The 17550-nt window shown below is 52.1% G+C and overlaps 3 protein-coding genes across 5 annotated transcripts; all 3 read left to right on the top strand.

Moving 5' to 3' along the window:
• The first annotated feature begins 164 nt into the window (after positions 1–164).
• Positions 165–3553, top strand: LOC112896408 (histone acetyltransferase MCC1). Of its 3 annotated transcripts, XM_025964377.1 has the most exons (6): positions 165–692; positions 845–989; positions 1068–1167; positions 1254–1482; positions 3101–3286; positions 3395–3553. In XM_025964377.1, the coding sequence occupies exons 1-5, from the start codon at positions 586–588 to the stop codon at positions 3282–3284; spliced, it is 765 nt and encodes a 254-aa protein (XP_025820162.1). In that variant the 5' UTR covers positions 165–585; the 3' UTR covers positions 3285–3286; positions 3395–3553. The 3 variants fall into 3 exon arrangements, with proteins under 3 accessions (XP_025820162.1, XP_025820156.1, XP_025820171.1); XM_025964371.1 differs by having other exon boundaries at positions 168–692; positions 3101–3529; XM_025964386.1 differs by having other exon boundaries at positions 169–692; positions 3134–3529.
• A 443-nt stretch (positions 3554–3996) lies between these two features.
• LOC112874559 (F-box/LRR-repeat protein At1g06630-like) lies at positions 3997–6023 on the top strand. The gene is made up of 3 exons (XM_025937940.1): positions 3997–5246; positions 5332–5484; positions 5564–6023. Exons 1-3 carry the CDS (start codon positions 4266–4268, stop codon positions 5849–5851), a joined length of 1422 nt encoding a protein of 473 aa, XP_025793725.1. The 5' UTR covers positions 3997–4265; the 3' UTR covers positions 5852–6023.
• A 4428-nt stretch (positions 6024–10451) lies between these two features.
• On the top strand, positions 10452–17393 carry LOC112878783 (ABC transporter B family member 2-like). Its single transcript, XM_025943002.1, has 10 exons — positions 10452–10721; positions 10884–10938; positions 11025–11200; positions 13400–13600; positions 13698–13957; positions 14061–14987; positions 15075–15735; positions 15849–16096; positions 16177–16589; positions 16676–17393. The coding sequence occupies exons 1-10, from the start codon at positions 10452–10454 to the stop codon at positions 17248–17250; spliced, it is 3786 nt and encodes a 1261-aa protein (XP_025798787.1). The 3' UTR covers positions 17251–17393.
• The last annotated feature ends 157 nt before the right edge of the window (positions 17394–17550 follow it).

The following is a 17550-nucleotide window of genomic DNA, read 5'->3' as shown; positions in this document are numbered from 1 at the left end:
TAGGAGCAGTGCCATGGATGATGGAATACGGAGCGACTCATAATTCTAATGTTCAAAAGTTTTCAAAAAGTTCGACGGAGCAATGTCATGGATGATGGAATACGGAGCAACTCAAAGAAAAGGAAACACCACCTATTTGGATTACGAACCCCTCTTAACAGTTCAGCATCGGCTAATGACACCCAAATCAGCCGATTAGCTTCCTGACCTGAGTGCGAGTCTGTGACCTCCTCCTCCCTTCCTGGTTCTTCCTGTCCACGTCCAGGTCGCCGCCGCTCGTCCATCACCACCTCTGACCTCCCTTGATCCCCTCCGTCCCACCCCCGCATCCGGCCTTCGCTGCTTCTTCTCCCCCCTTCTTTAATTCCCACTCACCGATCGGCCTCTGGCGCCGGCGCCGGCGCCATCGCTTTCTTCTCACCTCCCCCTCTTCCGTCGCGGCGGCGGCGCCACCACCGAGCAAACTGCGATTCGCCGTGGCGCGCCTGACGCGCACGGAAGCGGGGAGTCCCCTCTCCCGCACTGGACGGTTCTCGGGCCTCCCGGCGAAGAACCTGGTCGGTTGTCGCCGCAGGCTGACTGCTCATGTTGGACCCGAGATCCGAAATCTACCCCACCATAGAGTATCGCCCTATCCAGCCGTCCGACCTCGAAGCTTTAGAGAAGATTCATCTAGCTCTCTTTCCCATAAGGTAGCTACTACGTTTTTGCTGCTTTTGTTAGCTTTTTCCTTGTTTTTACTGTTATATACATCGCTTACTTACTCTTACCAAATTCCGTTACCTGTTGATAAATTTACCCTAGCTGCTGTATTTGATCATGTAATTCTTTTCATTTTGTTCAGGTACGAGAGGGAGTTCTTCTTGAACGTTGTCAACGGCCATGGTATTGTTTCCTGGGGCGCTGTGGACACCAGCAGATCAGATGACCGCAGGGATGAGATAATAGGTTTTGTAACCACGAGGATGATCGCAGCAAAAGATAGTGAGGTATCGCCATACAGAATGTCCTGGAAATGGTATTATCTAACTAGTGAGCTTGGTGGAGCTAATGATTTTGATCTGCAGATTGAGGACTTGTTTAGGTATAACAGTTCGCGCAAAGATCTAACACTTGTGTATATATTGACACTGGGTGTGGTGGATAGCTATAGAAACCTTGGCATAGGTTAGTTACCTTGTCTCCTCATCTTAGTTTTACAGTTTATCTTGTGAATTTGATATGGTTGATCCTATAAGGATTCTCTCTTGCAGCATCGTCACTGGTTCGAGAAGTGGTTAAATATGCAGCAAGTATATCTAATTGCAGAGGTGTTTATTTACATGTCATTTCATACAACCAACCTGCTATCAGCTTTTATAAGAAGATGCTGTTTAAGCTAGTTAGAAGGCTTCCAATGTTTTACTACATAAGAGGGCAACATTATGACTCATACTTGTTTGTGTACTATGTGAACGGTGGTCGTTCACCTTGCTCACCACTGTAAGTATTCTCTTTTGCTTTTTCCAAGGACCATACGGTTGCATATTCAGTAATTGTCCAATGTTATGTTTTGCTATGTTTATTTTCTGTCTGCGAAGCTCGATTCCTTGTCAGAGACTCAGAGTAATATGTCAAATCGTCCATATATTTTCTGTGGTCAATTGTTTGAACCCTGCAGTGTGCTTGATTTTCTAGTTAGCTTTAGGACTGTTAATGTCTGACCTGATCCTGGCAATCATCTACAGTCCTGCCTGCCCACATGGGAGAGCCTGTAGATGTTGCGCATCTGCCTGCCTGCCCTTTTATTTCCCATCTTGCCCTCATCACATGTTAAGCTTTACTCTGCACCCCCTTCTTCTTTCTTTTTTTAAAGGGATCACTGCAATGCTGAATTTAGAAGCTGCAACTCCTGGTTGTTCAGACAAATGAGATTCATCAAGCTCTTTACCCTGAGAAAGCTAAATCTAATCTGAATAGCAAATATATAGATCTTGTATCCTAAAGTATCAAGTTATCAACCAAGTTCCAAACAATCAGCTAAGGATACCACCTTCTTTGCTTGCATCGTTGACTGTTACCTCCTTATGCACCCTTCATTCAGGCTATATTTTCATGAATGCATTCTTGGGCAGGGGCAAGGCCACATTATGCTAGCCTGGTGCACGGGCACCAGGGTAAAGCCAACTTTTGTTAGTAAATTGATTAAAATTTACCATATATCACAAGGGAAAAAATATTTATTACTTGAGTGGTGCCCCTGTTCTTGGGTGTGTCCTTAGCTATTTAAAGGGCTCTTGGTAACTTTCCGTTAGATTACTTCCATGAAGCATCTTAAACGAATGACAGGAAGCATGAACTAAATCTCAGTAGAATGTTACATGACATGGAGGATTACAAATTAACTATTTTACTATGTTGGTAATACGAATTTCAAGATGCTTCCCAAATTGTAGTAAGTTATGCCTTATTAATGTCATAATTGTGCTTAACTTCCTTTCAAAAGACTAATTCTGCTTAGTTAATGATGTGAACTGTCAACACTGTTTGGGACTCGGGTTGCTCAAAGAGGCATCGACCTTGATGTCGTTGTGTGAACATATGGTGCTTTAAAGTTCTCAACACTCCACTGGGGATAACTAACTGTTTGACATAAAACAAAATCATCAAATGGCATGTGTTTATTAAAAATAGATATAAGAAAGACCAAGAAGGACTTCAATTTGGTGGGAAGTACTCTTTATTGTTATGAGTTAGCAACTTAAAACTGTATCTATTTCATGTAATGTCTTTTAAGCGTTTATTTTTTTAGATTTTTTTATATATAGGGTTTATGTAAGGATAAGGCCTGCAATGCTTGTCATCTAGACATGAGTTCCTACTTAGAATTCACTGCATGAAAGAAGAGCATTGATTCCATTGCATTTCAATCTTCTATTTTTTATTGCCATCTTGGTTTAGTAGCACCAAACGGATAAACACCTACCATAATAGACATATAGGACTTCTAGAAGTTGTGGTTGTTAGGTTCTTAGTATTGTGAAATCATCCCATGTTCGTAGGAAGATTATGGTGGTGTTAAATGATGATGATATTAATAACACATGGCAATCTTGTGCAGGGAGATTGTAACTTCATTTGTTGTTGACTTCAGGGCTTTCGTGAAGATGCTGGTCGCCAAGTTCTGGAGCAAAGAGGACCATTGTAACCCGAGATGGACCAGATGTCAGGAATCGAACACCCTCTTGGCCCCACAAAGCAATAAAAGGATCATCAGCGGTGATAATACCAGATGTCATGTCTAATTGTAGGTGCTGTCATGATGTTTTCTCTTGTTTTTTTCTTTTCTATTTTTTGGGAAACCGAAGTTTGGAGAGACAGTCGCATGTGATGCTGTTGTACACTTCTGATACGGGTACATAATTTCTCAGTAGTTATAGTCACATTCATTGTAAAGAGAGAAAGGGGGAGGAGAAGTTAAACTTTCACCTGCTTCTGATAACGTTGGCAGTTACGTGCATTGTTGAAATGTTGTGTTGATTGAACTGAATCAAACTTTTTGCTGTGTATGGCATATCAGATGAATATCAGAAATTACTTCGTCCACCTTTTAACAGCGACCGCACCTTTTACGTTTTACCTTCTGCCACCAAATTGACTGCACGATCTGTCGAATCTTCCGCGCGACGGCCACAAGCTTCGCACAATACTGGTAGCACGTTGGTAGCTTTGGATTGAATGATAAGAATGTCACCCCTTCAGAATAAGCAAAGTTACACGGCAAAGTCTAGTAAATAGTAGTACAACGAGATCCTAAATAATTCCGAGCCTCTCTCTCTAACCACGCAAGGTAGCGTATAACTTCGGCCGCGATCCGTGCGGCTACTACGCCGAAACCAGACCAAAACCGCGTCCAGCCGAAACCGTCCCCGCTTCGCACGTCTGCACGTTCGGCCGCGGCTGCGTGCCTGCGTCGCACGCGCTCCCCTCCCCGGCTCACCACGGCGAAACCAAACCAAACCTCCTCCCCTCCCGTCCGTCCCTCCGCAGGCGCAGGCAGGCCCCGCCCACAGCACCGGCTAAGCCCGCAGTCCCACCCACGCGAAGGAATCGCACCGCGCGGAAAGGCTCGAGTCCCAGTGGGATCGCCATAAAGCGCGAGGCCGCGGGGCCCGTCGCCCCGCTTCGGTTTCCGCTGCTTGCGCTGTATACTTTACTTGCAGTTCCGGAGTTGGTTCTCCGATCGAGAGCCGGCGCCCGGCGGGGAGGGGGAGGGGGAGAGAGCCATGCGCACCAAGCACCTCATCCCGAACAACGCCGCGGGCCTCACCTACGCGGCGCGCGACCACGCCGCCCGCGAGGACTACGGCGGGGGCGACGGAGGCGGCGGCGGCGACCCGTTCGAGGGCTTCCCGGACGCGGTGCTCGGGCTGATCGTGTCGAAGCTGCCCTTCCGCTCCGCGGTCGCCGCCTCCGCCATCTCGCGCCGGTGGCGCGGCGCGGCCGCCACCGCGCCCGCGCTTGACATCGACTTCGCCGCGGCGTTCCCCGCCGCGCCGCGCCGCAGGGCGGCGTTCGCGGCCGCCGCCACCGCCGCGCTCGCCCCGCCGTGCCCGCACCCGCTCCGCAGCCTCCGGCTCGCGCTCGACGGCCTCTTCGACCAGGCGTTCGCCGCCTCCGCGGCCGGCCACCTCGCCTCGTGGCTCGCCGCCGCCGCGGCGCGCGGCGTCGAGCGGTTGGAGCTCCGCCTCCCTCGCTCCCGCCTCGCCGTCCTCCCGCCTTCCCTCCTCGCCTGCACCGGCCTCACGTCACTGACGCTGCGCCTCGACCACTACGCGCTCCCTCTCCCTTCGCTCGCCCCATTCACCCGCCTATCCCGCCTCCACCTCGCGTCCGTTTCGCTCACCGGGGACTTCTTCGGGGACCTCCTCTCGCACTGCACCGAGCTCCGCTACCTCATCCTTGAACAATGCCGCATTGTTGCGCTCTGCCTTGTCGGTCCGTCGCGGCTTCGCTCACTCGCGATCACGGACTGCTCGTGGACGCAGGAGTCGTCTCTCGCCGTCTTAGAGATGCCAGAGTTGCGCTCTCTCCGCTACTCAGGTGCAATGGCAACGAGGCACATTATTGATGGCGACGTTTCTTTGGACGAAGTCGTTCTCGCCATCGAGAAGCCACAGGTGAAGCCCCGGGAGGCTACTCTCAGAGAGCTTCTCACTTTGGTTGGCAATGTACGGAGCCTTTTGCTTTCACCCTGGTGCATTGAGGTATACCGTGAATCTCAAATTCTCTTGATCTAGCGGAGTAACTTAGTGTCCAATGAATCTAATTATTGAACTGTATAATTTGAAGCAATTTGCTCGAGCGGAGGAGTGGTTGAAGGTGCGGTTAGACAGGGTGAGGCAGTTGTCATGCGTAATTGACAGGAGGGAAGAAGGTGCTTTATCCATTGCACCATTGCTCTCAAATTGCCGAAATGTGGAAGAGCTTCATGTTTCTGTTGTGGTGAGATATGCCTTTTTGTTCAGTGCTCTGTTATCTCTGTTAAATTGTAGGGGTAAACTGATGATATTCGTTGCTGCAGCCATCGCAGGGCAAACGGAGACGGTGTAGTGATGGAGAGTGTCATGGTGTTCCACGTAGTAAGGGGGTGACAGTGAAGCATCTCAAGGGAGTTAGGATGCAGTACATTGATGAGAGCAAAAGTGGATTAGAACTGGTGAAGATCCTTCTCAAGGATGCACCAGCATTGGAGACAATGAACATTGTGCCTTCCATGGATGGGCTTGAGCAGGCCAAGTTTAGGCGCAGGGTGTTGAAATTCAGGAAGTCCTCTCAGAATGCCAGCATCCAGTTTTGCACAGCTGGATGATGTGTAGTTCATTAGCGAAGCCTAATGTTGCAATCCAGGAAGTAAGAAATTATTTGCCAACAGTCAATGAGGTTCTTCCTGTCTTCGTCCGGTTACTTTAATCTGTATATAGCTGCTAAATATTGCTGAAACTTCTTACATAATTAATGGAATTATTGTCAAGATTCATTTAGCTTGGTAGTCATCAGTTTCCAACTCTTTGCTGAAGTATCTTTAACTTACTTGTTGGGTGCTATCTTCAAAGTATCTTTGTTGGATGCCAATCAGCAATCTGCTCTAATAAGTGATAATGAAAATAGTGCGACAAATTCCCTTGGAAGCTAAACAGATAATCCTGTATGCACACTTTATGGGCCATTTCAGCCAAGAAACGGGCTTGCTATAGGCTATCTGTACAAACATAACCTGTAGGCTGTTGTGAACTAAAGTGGTGGGGAAAAGCTCTGTAAACCTCCTCCAACCATCATTGTGCTCTTTATTGAAGAGGATCTAAACAAACTTAGTTTCTGATTTTCTTAAATTTATCCTGGTCTAATTGATTATGAAAGAATAAGGTCTGATGATATGTAGGTTTTATAAGAAATTTTGCTTCTTAAAGCCCCCTTGATAACATTAGCTGGTTTTCCCAGAATTGCCTCATATTAGATATGGGCATTTTGCACCAAATTCAGCTATCTTTTTGTGATTTCTATCATCATAGGGTTTTCACATGTAATTAGAACTATTTCCAGTAGAATTTCGTGGTTTCAATAATTTTCCTGAGTGTGTGGTTATAATTCGAGTCTTTTCTTTTTCTGGATGAGAAGAATTTGTAGCCATTTTTCATGACAAGGCCATGTGAGAATCCCATGTCTTTGCTTACTTTCAACTCTGGTCTATCTTTTCCTCCCAAGAATATGGAAACCAGCAACAGAAGGGCTGGTTCCTTCTACATTCATGTGTTTCATTTTTAGTCCCTGGTTTATTGGACCAAGAGGGGTCACTCATCTTGCTAGGGAAGTGAAACATCTTTTAACAGCCTTGACTTATGAGTAATGAGTATTAGAGCATCTCCAGCAAGTCTCCAATTTGTCCCTCTTTCCTACTTTTGAGAGTTAGGAGTGCACAATAGCACTCCAACCGGTGGCCCCCTATCCCTCATTTTCGGATGAAAATAAAGAACTCGACCATGGGGAGAGAACTCCCCCCGGGCTTTTGTTATAAGATGCCGTCATTTTTGGATGAGAGCCCCTTCAAATTTTCATCTAACAAGATGTCCTTATGCCCATGAAACATGATCTTGGTATCTGATACATTTACAATTCGAAACAGCCATCCTTTTATGTCATTCTTCCTGAATGTAAGCCCCATTGTTGTCTATGATGTACATAGTTATCTTCAAACAATTGCAGCTGTATCTCCATTTCTGACTGTAGGCTCAAACATTGTGTTCAAGCATTCCTGATGATGTAGATACTGACCTTGTATAGTTCGTTACTGTCTGTCTGCTTGGAACAACCTGTATTGTTGAGTTCACTGAGCTCTTCCCTGCATCTCCGTGGACCTGGGATTTTGCTGCAATTCCCGCTAGGAGGGGGCAGGCTAGCTGACAGATAACCCAAGGTCCCAACCAGCCAGCAACTCAAGTGCTCTCGGCAAACTGAAACCTGTACAGGATGTGTTGGGAGCCACTGCAAGTTGGAGTGGCCCAGGTTCGCAGTAGCCCGTAGTTTCCATGCTCAGATTCTGGTAAGTGGCCAGACTCTCTGACTGCATCATTTCTTCATTTTGATGTAGTAGTGTTATCTCATATGTGCTTCAGTCTTCTTCTGACGCATGAGTCCATTTTTTACCGGAAAAAAAACACTGAACTCTGAGTCATATGAGTCCTGACAAACAGGATAGTTGCCAGTTGTTTTGTAGTGTGTGAGTTCTGAAATCAGCCTGCCATTCCCATTCCCATATTCCAGGAAAATGTATTTCATAGTAATATATTGCATGAACAGCCTTGATAAGCTTATCTTCTGATACGAAAGGGAAAGCCGTGATGTTGACGCGAGACAGTATCGTTGTCCTGTGCTCGGTTGCCTTGTGCTCAAGCTATGAAATCAGCCTTATTCTGTTTTCCTCCTCCTATTGAATAAATAGTGCACGCAACTGAATGCTATGGCAATCAAAATATCATTGCCTTGCTATGAGTGAGTTATGAGATCGCCGTGAAATTCGTTTTGTTTTCAGAAGAGGTGAAACATTGAGGAAATCAGCCGGCCTTCCCTCTCTTGACATGCAAATGCTCTGCCTGACAATCTGAATTCCTTTTCTGAACGGAGACAGTCTGAATATCTGTGCTGTCGATATTTACCTGCCACCCTTGTTCTTGCTGTTCTGTTCATGCTTCCAATCCTGCGCATATTATTTTCTCATGCTTATTTTCTCATCACGGCCTGATCAGGCTGCCGTACCCTCCCGCCCCGTTGCCATGCTCGTCACTTCATATAGCTTGCGTCCGGTCTCCTCTAGCTCACGACGCAGCCATTTCTCGTTGGCAATGGCCCCCTTGCGCCAGCCGCCAGCTAAACTCTTCTGTAGACGGGGCATCCATTGATGTTGTGAGTAGTGACGCACAGCTTGTGAGCCCCCGACGCAGCTTTCAGGCTTTCTCGCTCAAACTCCTGTAGCTGCTCAACCAATGGCGACGTGGCCAAGCGTCAGCCTCTTCCCTCGAGCTCCTGTTGCCCTGGAAAGATAGAGCAACCGTCATTCAAGAAGTGAAGTCGGCGATTTGGGCGGAACCCGTCGCCGTCTTATCGCGTTTGGTTGGGAGCGGTTTGTCGCGCCCATGCATCACAGCGACCACATCATGCAGTAGTAGCCGAGAACCGGAGAACTGAAAAGCCTCCATCGAGATATTCCTCTTGCGTCGTAGTCTCGTAGCTGACCGCGCAGCGACCAAGAAACCGCCTCCCAACCATGCATATTAATGTAAGTGGAGCTGTAACAGCTTAACAGCTGCTAATTGCACACGTGGGCCAATAGATGCGCTATTCTCATCTCATTACTCTACAGCCGGATCGGAGATAGCACTGGTTATATGTAGCCGGATATTTTAAACTGTCGTTTTCACATCACCTTATCTGCGTAGCGTGCGTGGAGAGTGCTTCCGGCACTGCAATTCTCCTCCCTCGTGCAGGCGTAAAGCGCGCTTGGAGAAAATACAGCAAGGAGGATCCGCGGCAACCAATCGCGACGCAAGCCAAGCATACCCGGAAACTGCACTTGCGCCGCACCCACGCCCCCATCCTTTGCAGAAAAGGATGCCGGCCGGTCGACGTGAATCGCGCGCCGTGGCCTCTCTCCGGGGAAGTTTGGCGCGTCGCCGGCGAGCCCGCCCACCCCGGCACCACCTATCCCAGCGTGTGAGCAGTGAGCCACCGACCGGCCGCGTCATCAGTCATCACACTGTCTCACCAATCCCGTCCCCCAACTGTATTTTCCTTCCACAATCAATTCCCCCCTCCACTCTTCTTCTCCGTGACGTCCTCGACGTACCCCCATGGCCATGAAACTCCAGCGAGCTCTGCCTTTGCTACTGGTGCTGCAGGGTCGGTTTAGGACTTTAGGTGAACTCGTCTGTACTAGATTATTAAAGGCTTTACGGTTCAGAACGCCCCTGTCTGCCTTCATAAACACTCAAGCTGAAGCTATCCTTTTTGCTAATTCTACTCCTAATCTGAAGCTGAAGCTTGTAGGTTAGACCAACCGTACAACTACTCCAATCGTCTAGGGGAAAGACACGAGCACTCCCACGGCTACAGACTACAATAGTACAGTGGTGCACTGTGCATCCTTCATTGCATAACTGTACATGTGCTTCCACTTCCAGCCTTCTAGCTTCTTCAAGCAGGCAAAAAAAAGAAATATAATGGCAAAAAGGTACGGGCCATTTCAACTCTCAAGTGCCTACCATCCCTGACCAAGATGAAATACAGACAAATACTGCATGCGCACAAATTTCCATCAACTTTCTGGTGTGTTTCAGCAACGCCTGCAATCACTCGTTGACGTCGATCAGCTATTTTATTCTTTCTTTGTTTGTTTAATAAAAAACGAATGGGTGTAATAAGCTGTCAAAGTACAGTAGCAGCATTTCATCTTACAGGTGGTATCTACACTCTACAGCGAGCATTGATCAAAATTCAGACAAATCCACTTCACTCCGGCGCCCACTTGTTGCCCTGCCCCAAGCATTACTACCCGTCTGCTCCCACAAGGCCACAAGGCAGCAGCCAACAGGCCAGCTGACGCCCGGACCCTACCCGAGTCAAACCTATGGCCTCCTCCTCCGATCGCCATTAACGAGTCGGTTGCTCTGCTCCACCACCCGGCTGAAATGCTGGCAAGTTCACCGCTCCAGCAGCCTACCGCGGGCGAGCACGGCAGCTAAGCAGGCTAGCACGCACCAAACCAAACCCCTTTCGAACTCTTTTAAAGCCCCACCAGCGGGCTCAGAGACCGCCATCACTGCCGGACGCGAGGGCAGCGGCACAGTGGGGGACCCCTCCTCGCCGCGATCTCCGGCCTGGTCGAGCGGGGCGGGCGCGGCGCGGCCAGGGACGAGAGCATGAGCTCGCCGGCGAATGGCGCCGCCCAGGAGGGCGGCGGCGACGTCGGCGGGAAGAAGAAGAAGGCGGAGGAGGTGGCCAAGGTGCCGTTCCTGAAGCTGTTCTCGTTTGCGGACCAGTGGGACTGTGTGCTGATGGCGGTGGGGTCGCTGGGCGCCTGCGCGCACGGCGCCTCCGTGCCCGTCTTCTTCATCTTCTTCGGCAAGCTCATCAACATCATCGGCCTCGCCTACCTCTTCCCCACCACCGTCTCCGGCCGCGTCGCCAAGGTAATCAATCGCTCGTCCAGACGGCGGGAGCACGCGCATCTCCGGCCGTTTCGGAGATCTCGGTCTCAGCTCTCACACCACCTTGGCGTGCATGCGCACTAGCTAGCTGGCAACAACGACGTGGGCTGATCTTTTTTTCTTTGTTCGGTTTCGCGTGCACAGTACTCGCTGGACTTCGTCTACCTCGGCATCGTCATACTCTTCTCGTCATGGACCGGTGCGTGCAACGAGGGACCCCTCTGCTTCTATGGCAATGCACGCGACCAGCAGCAAAGATGACATGCTTGTGGTGTGGTGTTGCAGAGGTGGCGTGCTGGATGCACACGGGCGAGCGGCAGGCGGCGAAGATGCGGCTGGCCTACCTGCGCGCGATGCTGGACCAGGACATCGCCGTCTTCGACACCGAGGCGTCCACCGGCGAGGTCATCAACGCCATCACCAGCGACATCCTCGTCGTCCAGGACGCCATCTCCGAGAAGGTACGTACTAACCCTTACCCTTGCCTGCGCGCCTTGCCATTCTCGCCGCGGCCGACCGGCGCGCTCAGCTCAGGCGGGAGGCGGGATGGGGAAAGGACGAGAGGAATTAACGGCGGGGCAGCGGGCGCCCGGCGCGCTGATCCGATCGGGGCCGGGCCGAGCCGGCGCGGAGTTACGAGCTGAGGGGGGTTGGTGAGGGGCATTCATGGCGTGCGCGGGGGCAGCAGTACGCCGCAGGATTCACAGTCCGCGAAGTACCCCGCCGATTTATTAGGAGGGAGCAGCGGCTGCTTCTCGACCTGTTTGAAATTCATTTCTGCGGGAACAGGTCGATTTTACTGGCAGTTTAAATTCGAACCAGCGGATTTCTTCACCCCGATAGATCGAGTGCAGGTTTGGTACCTCGAATTCACGGGTTCCTGCAGCACGTGAAAGGTAGCGTTTACTTTAAGTTCAACCGTGCATATATTTAGAATAATTCAGGCACCAATAGATCGAGTTTTGTTTCAGGGCATTCAGCCACCCATCTCTGTGATACACCTATCCATACGACCATACCATCGTGTCCACATGCTCATTTTGCCGAAAAATCATCAGCCGAAGTTTAAACATACTTGTATTTGTCAGAGAACAACGCACCAAACAACAAACTCTTCCATGGCCATGGTTTCCTCTTTTGAGTAGCAAGTGAGCATTAATGGCCGCATCTCAAGATCGGCATAAAGCACAATCAATGGCTATCATCATGATGCACCGTCTGTTTAGATGGATCGCACGCACCTAGCCTTGGTGCACATTGTTCCCATACCATATATGTGGCTCAAGGGCCATCTATCCCAGCACAGCTCCTCATGCCGATCATGAACATGTGGTACGTTCCAACAGCCCTCCATAACTTTTTTTGTTTCCCTTGCAAAAGAACGGTCCTCCATAGCATGAGTTATACCTATCATTTTCACAAGATTCTTGGTCCACCAAATTGAGTTCGCTAAGGGAGTAAGGGCTTGTTTAGGTAAAACTGCTCTATACACATATAGATTGGAGCGGAATGAGGAACTAGGGGTCTCTCTCTGGATGCCAAATATGGATTTTTTTTGGGTGGAAATGAAATTAGTGACAGCTTTTTCCAAGGTTGAAAATGCTTGCTCGTCCTTGCTTTTGAAATCGGTAACCGCTCTCAGCAGTGGCAGTTACGGACAGCTTCTAGAACGTCTCGGCGCATGCCAAGGTGGGTCCCAGGCTCCTAGCGAGTCAGTCACCCTTTAATTCTTCACACGTGGAATCTGCCGCCACCGGTTAGCCTGTTCTGATCGTAGGAGTAATTGGGAGCCCCTACACTAGGTGAACAGTAGTATAATTCATGACACTAGCAGTCCATACATGCTTTGTGCACAAATCAGTGCGCTGCACAAACTTCAGATAGCCTTGTAGGCGTCACACCGCACACGTGCCCAGCTCTTCGTTACACGCTGATACACTAAGGCCACCTCCAACGGCGCAGTCGATTTCGATAGGTGACATCGTGGAGGTTAAATGGTAAACAAAAACAGGAAAAGAGTTAAGTAGAGCATTAGACAGGGTGCTGCAAAGACTATGGGCCTGTAGATGCATCGGGAACCGTCCGAGATCGTCGCTTCGCTCCGTGCTAGTCTAGGCCCATTGCCCTCCTCTCACCTCCACGTCGGGCGAAACATGACTTCAGCCTGCGACTTCGCTGTCCAACTCTAGCCGGTTAGGTGTCGGTGTCCATGCATGTCACTTGTGATTCACTTGCCTTGCATTGTTCCTGCGTGCCTCCTAGCGTTCATGCCCAAGGCATGGCCCGTATATATGATTCTTCAGCTCTCAGTCCCCTATGATCTAGCTCATCAGTTATGGGCCGCTCGAGGTTGTTGGCGATCGCCAATCCGGGATTGTTCCCAAATGGCCGGGGACAGCCTCGCTTTGCTTTGCTTGCCGGCAGGGGTCACGCTGTTCTCTGTTCCGGACGCGCATCGCGTGGCGTCCAGATCTGTGCCGGCTGCGTTCCTTGCTCGAGTACGCCCGCTCAAGTCAGCTGAGCAATTGAGCATAACTGGTGACAGCGACCGAGGTCTCCTTATGCCGGCGAGCTCACGCATGGCGGTACCTACCTGAGTTTATGCGCACGTGCTCACAAGCTAACGGAAGGTGGCATGGTGCCTCCGTGGCTCGCTGCAGGTGGGCAACTTCATGCACTACATCAGCCGGTTCGTGGCCGGCTTCGCCATCGGCTTCTCGCAGGTGTGGCAGATCAGCCTCGTCACGCTCGCCATCGTTCCGCTCATCGCCATCGCCGGCGGCACCTACGCCTACGTCACCATCGGCCTCATGGCCCGCGTCCGCAAGTCCTACGTCAAGGCTGGCGAGATCGCCGAGGAGGTCGACCGCCTCGATCGGATTCTCTCTTGCTCTGCAATCGATTATATGTGAACGCGCGTGCTGACGCCGCCGTGGGTTCGTGCGCGCGCACCCGCAGGTGATCGGCAACGTGCGGACGGTGCAGGCGTTCGTCGGCGAGGAGAAGGCGGTGAGGTCCTACCGGGAGGCGCTGCTGAGGACGTACAAGTACGGCAAGAGGGGCGGCCTCGCCAAGGGCCTCGGCCTCGGATCCATGCACTCGGTGCTCTTCCTCTCCTGGGCGCTGCTCATCTGGTTCACCAGCATCGTCGTCCACAAGCGGATCTCCAACGGCGGCGAGTCATTCACCACCATGCTCAACGTCGTCATCGCCGGCCTGTGAGTGCCCAAGTCTTAAGTCCATGTCCGTCATGGCGCCATGCCGGTCGACGCCGGCAAGCTATTAATTGGGAATTCGAAAACGCGTGTGAATGAATGGCAGGTCGCTCGGCCAGGCGGCGCCGAACATATCGACGTTCCTGCGAGCGAGGACGGCGGCGTACCCCATCTTCCAGATGATCGAGAGGAGCACCGTGAACAAGTCGAGCTCCAAGACCGGCCGCACGCTGCCGGCGGTCGACGGGCACATCCAGTTCCACGACGTGCACTTCAGCTACCCGTCACGGCCGGACGTCGTCATCCTCAACAGGTTCCGCCTGGACTTCCCGGCCGGCAAGATCGTCGCCCTGGTCGGCGGGAGCGGGTCCGGCAAGAGCACCGTGGTCTCGCTCATCGAGCGCTTCTACGAGCCACTGTCCGGCTCGATCCTGCTCGACGGGCACGACATCAAGGAGCTCGACGTCAAGTGGCTGCGCCGGCAGATCGGGCTGGTGAACCAGGAGCCGGCCCTGTTCGCGACGAGCATCCGGGAGAACATACTCTACGGCAAGGAAGACGCCACCATGGAGGACATCGACCACGCGGCGAAGCTGTCGGAGGCCATAACGTTCATCAACCACCTCCCCGACCGGTACGAGACGCAGGTCGGCGAGCGCGGAATCCAGCTCTCTGGCGGGCAGAAGCAGCGCATCGCCATCTCAAGGGCGATTCTGAAGAACCCGTCGATACTGCTCCTCGACGAGGCGACCAGCGCGCTGGACGCCGAGTCCGAGAAGAGCGTCCAGGAGGCGCTGGACCGCGTCATGGTCGGCCGCACCACCGTGGTGATCGCGCACCGCCTGTCGACCATCCGGAACGCCGACACGATCGCCGTCGTGGACGGTGGCAGGATCGTCGAGACGGGCACGCACGAGCAGCTCATGGCGAACCCCTGCAGCGCGTACTCCTCGCTGATCCAGCTGCAGGAGGCTGCCCAGCTTCAGCAGAAGCCGTCTTTCTCTGACAGCGCAAGCATCACCAGGCCACTAAGGTATCACTCTCCACTGGATCATCAAATGGTGAACACTGTTGTCCGGGAGTCATCATGATCTGATGAACTGAACTTGTTTGCTTGTAGTTTCAAGTATTCGAGGGAGTTGTCCGGGAGGACGAGCATGGGTGCCAGCTTCCGTTCCGACAAGGACTCCATCAGCCGGTACGGCGCCGCCGAGGCGCACGAGGAGGCGCGCAAGGGGAAGCCCGTGTCCATGAAGAAGCTCTACTCCATGGTGCGCCCGGACTGGTTCTTCGGCGTGTCGGGCACCCTCAGCGCCTTCGTGGCGGGCTCCCAGATGCCGCTCTTCGCGCTGGGCGTCACGCAGGCGCTGGTGTCCTACTACATGGGGTGGGAGACCACCAAGCAGGAGGTCCGCAAGATCTCCGTGCTCTTCTGCTGCGGCGCCGTGCTGACGCTGGTGTTCCACGTGGTCGAGCACCTCAGCTTCGGCATCATGGGCGAGCGGCTCACGCTGCGGGTCCGGGAGAAGATGTTCTCGGCGATCCTGCGGAACGAGATCGGGTGGTTCGACGACACCAGCAATACCAGCGCCATGCTGTCGTCGCGGCTCGAGGCGGACGCCACGCTCGTGCGCACCATCGTCGTCGACCGCTCCACCATCCTGCTGCAGAACGTCGGCATGATCGTGACCTCGCTCATCATCGCCTTCATACTCAACTGGAGGATCACGCTGGTCGTGCTCGCCACCTACCCTCTCATGGTCAGCGGCCACATCAGTGAGGTGAATTTAACAAAGCAGCGTCTCTTGCTCACCGTCTTATCAGTAGCAAATTGACAAGTCGATCATTGTTTTTCTCATCAAATTCATGATCTCGTGTGCTTGTTCTGAAACAGAAAATGTTCATGAAAGGTTACGGCGGCAACCTCGGCAAGTCGTATCTGAAGGCCAACATGCTCGCCGCGGAGGCAGTGAGCAACATCCGGACGGTCGCAGCCTTCTGCTCGGAGGAGAAGGTGATAAAGCTCTACGCGGACGAGCTGAAGGAGCCATCGAAGAGGTCCTTCCGGCGAGGCCAGGGCGCCGGCCTCTTCTACGGTGTCTCCCAGTTCTTCCTCTTCTCCTCTTATGCCCTGGCGTTATGGTAAGTTTTAAATGTTGGAAGGAGGACACTGAATTCAGAGTCCCTTTTGTACTCTGGAATTAAAATGTTACAAATTTCAGGTATGGTTCGCATCTGATGAGCAAGGAGCTGGCCACCTTCAAGTCCGTGATGAAGTCCTTCATGGTGCTCATAGTGACGGCGCTGGCCATGGGCGAGACGCTGGCGATGGCGCCTGACATCATCAAAGGGAACCAGATGGTGTCCTCGGTGTTCGATATCCTGGACCGCAAGACCGACGTCCAGATCGACGCTGGCGAGGACATCAAGAGGGTCGAGGGGCTGATCGAGCTGCGCGGCGTCGAGTTCCGGTACCCATCGAGGCCCGACGTGACCGTGTTCAAGGGCCTTGACCTCCTGATGAAGGCCGGCAGGAGCATGGCGCTAGTCGGAATGAGCGGCTCCGGCAAGAGCACCGTGCTGTCGCTCATCCTCCGGTTCTACGACCCGGTCGCCGGAAGAATCTTGATCGACGGTACCCCTTGCTCAAAGACAATAGCTCCAATTTTGTTCCAGATAAAATTTTCTGCTAAGGCCAATGCACGTTGATCCAATTCGCAGGAAAGGACATCAAGAAGCTTAAGCTGAAGTCGCTGAGGAAGCACATCGGCCTGGTCCAGCAAGAGCCGGCGCTGTTCGCGACGACGATCTACGACAACATCCTGTACGGCAAGGACGGGGCGACGGAGGCCGAGGTCGTCGAGGCAGCGAGGCTGGCGAACGCGCACTCGTTCATCAGCTCGCTGCCGGAGGGGTACCAGACCAAGGTCGGGGAGCGCGGCGTGCAGCTGTCCGGCGGGCAGAAGCAGCGCATCGCGATCGCGCGCGCCATCGTGAAGGACCCGGCCATCCTGCTCCTGGACGAGGCGACGAGCGCGCTGGACGTGGAGTCGGAGCGCGTCGTGCAGCAGGCGCTGGACCGGGTGATGAGGAACCGGACCACCGTGATGGTGGCGCACAGGCTGTCGACGATCAAGAACGCCGACGTCATCTCGGTGCTGCAGGACGGGAAGATCATCGAGCAGGGGGCGCACCAGCAGCTGATCGAGAACAGGAACGGCGCCTACCACAAGCTCGTCAGCTTGCAGCAGCAGCAGCAGCAGCAGCAGCAGGTGCAGAGGCAGCAGAGCTTATGAGACATTTGAATAAAAATCGTGCGCCTATGTATCTTGACGTGGCTATCTTTCTTGGTCTGCTGTAAGAGATTTGTGCTGGTAACCTTTTATCTGAAAACGAGGGTTCAGAGTTACATACATGATAAAATATTATTGATTTGTTATTCCTTTGTACTAGATTATAACTGAACTTCAGGAGTTGGATACATTTGTATCTGACTCCATGATAAACATGTACATATTCTTGCAATGTTGTTCTGCTTCATGGATGCTTGGCGCCAGAGCATATAGGACAGAATATACATGTAAAAATAAGACACT

The sequence above is a fragment of the Panicum hallii genome, chromosome 1, assembly GCF_002211085.1.
Source record: "Panicum hallii strain FIL2 chromosome 1, PHallii_v3.1, whole genome shotgun sequence".
Taxonomy (NCBI): Eukaryota; Viridiplantae; Streptophyta; class Magnoliopsida; order Poales; family Poaceae; genus Panicum; species Panicum hallii.
Note: the sequence above shows the minus strand (reverse complement) of the source record. Positions and strands in the feature narration are given on the sequence as shown.

Bases quoted from the DNA above. Each gene is read 5' to 3' on its own strand.
- LOC112874559 (XM_025937940.1), top strand. From the start codon at position 4,266: ATGCGCACCAAGCACCTCATCCCGAACAACGCCGCGGGCCTCACCTAC. The intron at 5,247-5,331 runs GTATACCGTGAA...TATAATTTGAAG, and splicing joins TTTCACCCTGGTGCATTGAG to CAATTTGCTCGAGCGGAGGA. The intron at 5,485-5,563 runs GTGAGATATGCC...TCGTTGCTGCAG, and splicing joins AGCTTCATGTTTCTGTTGTG to CCATCGCAGGGCAAACGGAG.
- LOC112896408 (XM_025964377.1), top strand. From the start codon at position 586: ATGTTGGACCCGAGATCCGAAATCTACCCCACCATAGAGTATCGCCCT. The intron at 1,168-1,253 runs GTTAGTTACCTT...TCTCTCTTGCAG, and splicing joins CTATAGAAACCTTGGCATAG to CATCGTCACTGGTTCGAGAA. The intron at 1,483-3,100 runs GTAAGTATTCTC...AATCTTGTGCAG, and splicing joins CGTTCACCTTGCTCACCACT to GGAGATTGTAACTTCATTTG.
- LOC112878783 (XM_025943002.1), top strand. From the start codon at position 10,452: ATGAGCTCGCCGGCGAATGGCGCCGCCCAGGAGGGCGGCGGCGACGTC. The intron at 10,939-11,024 runs GTGCGTGCAACG...GTGGTGTTGCAG, and splicing joins ACTCTTCTCGTCATGGACCG to AGGTGGCGTGCTGGATGCAC. The intron at 14,988-15,074 runs GTATCACTCTCC...GTTTGCTTGTAG, and splicing joins AGCATCACCAGGCCACTAAG to TTTCAAGTATTCGAGGGAGT.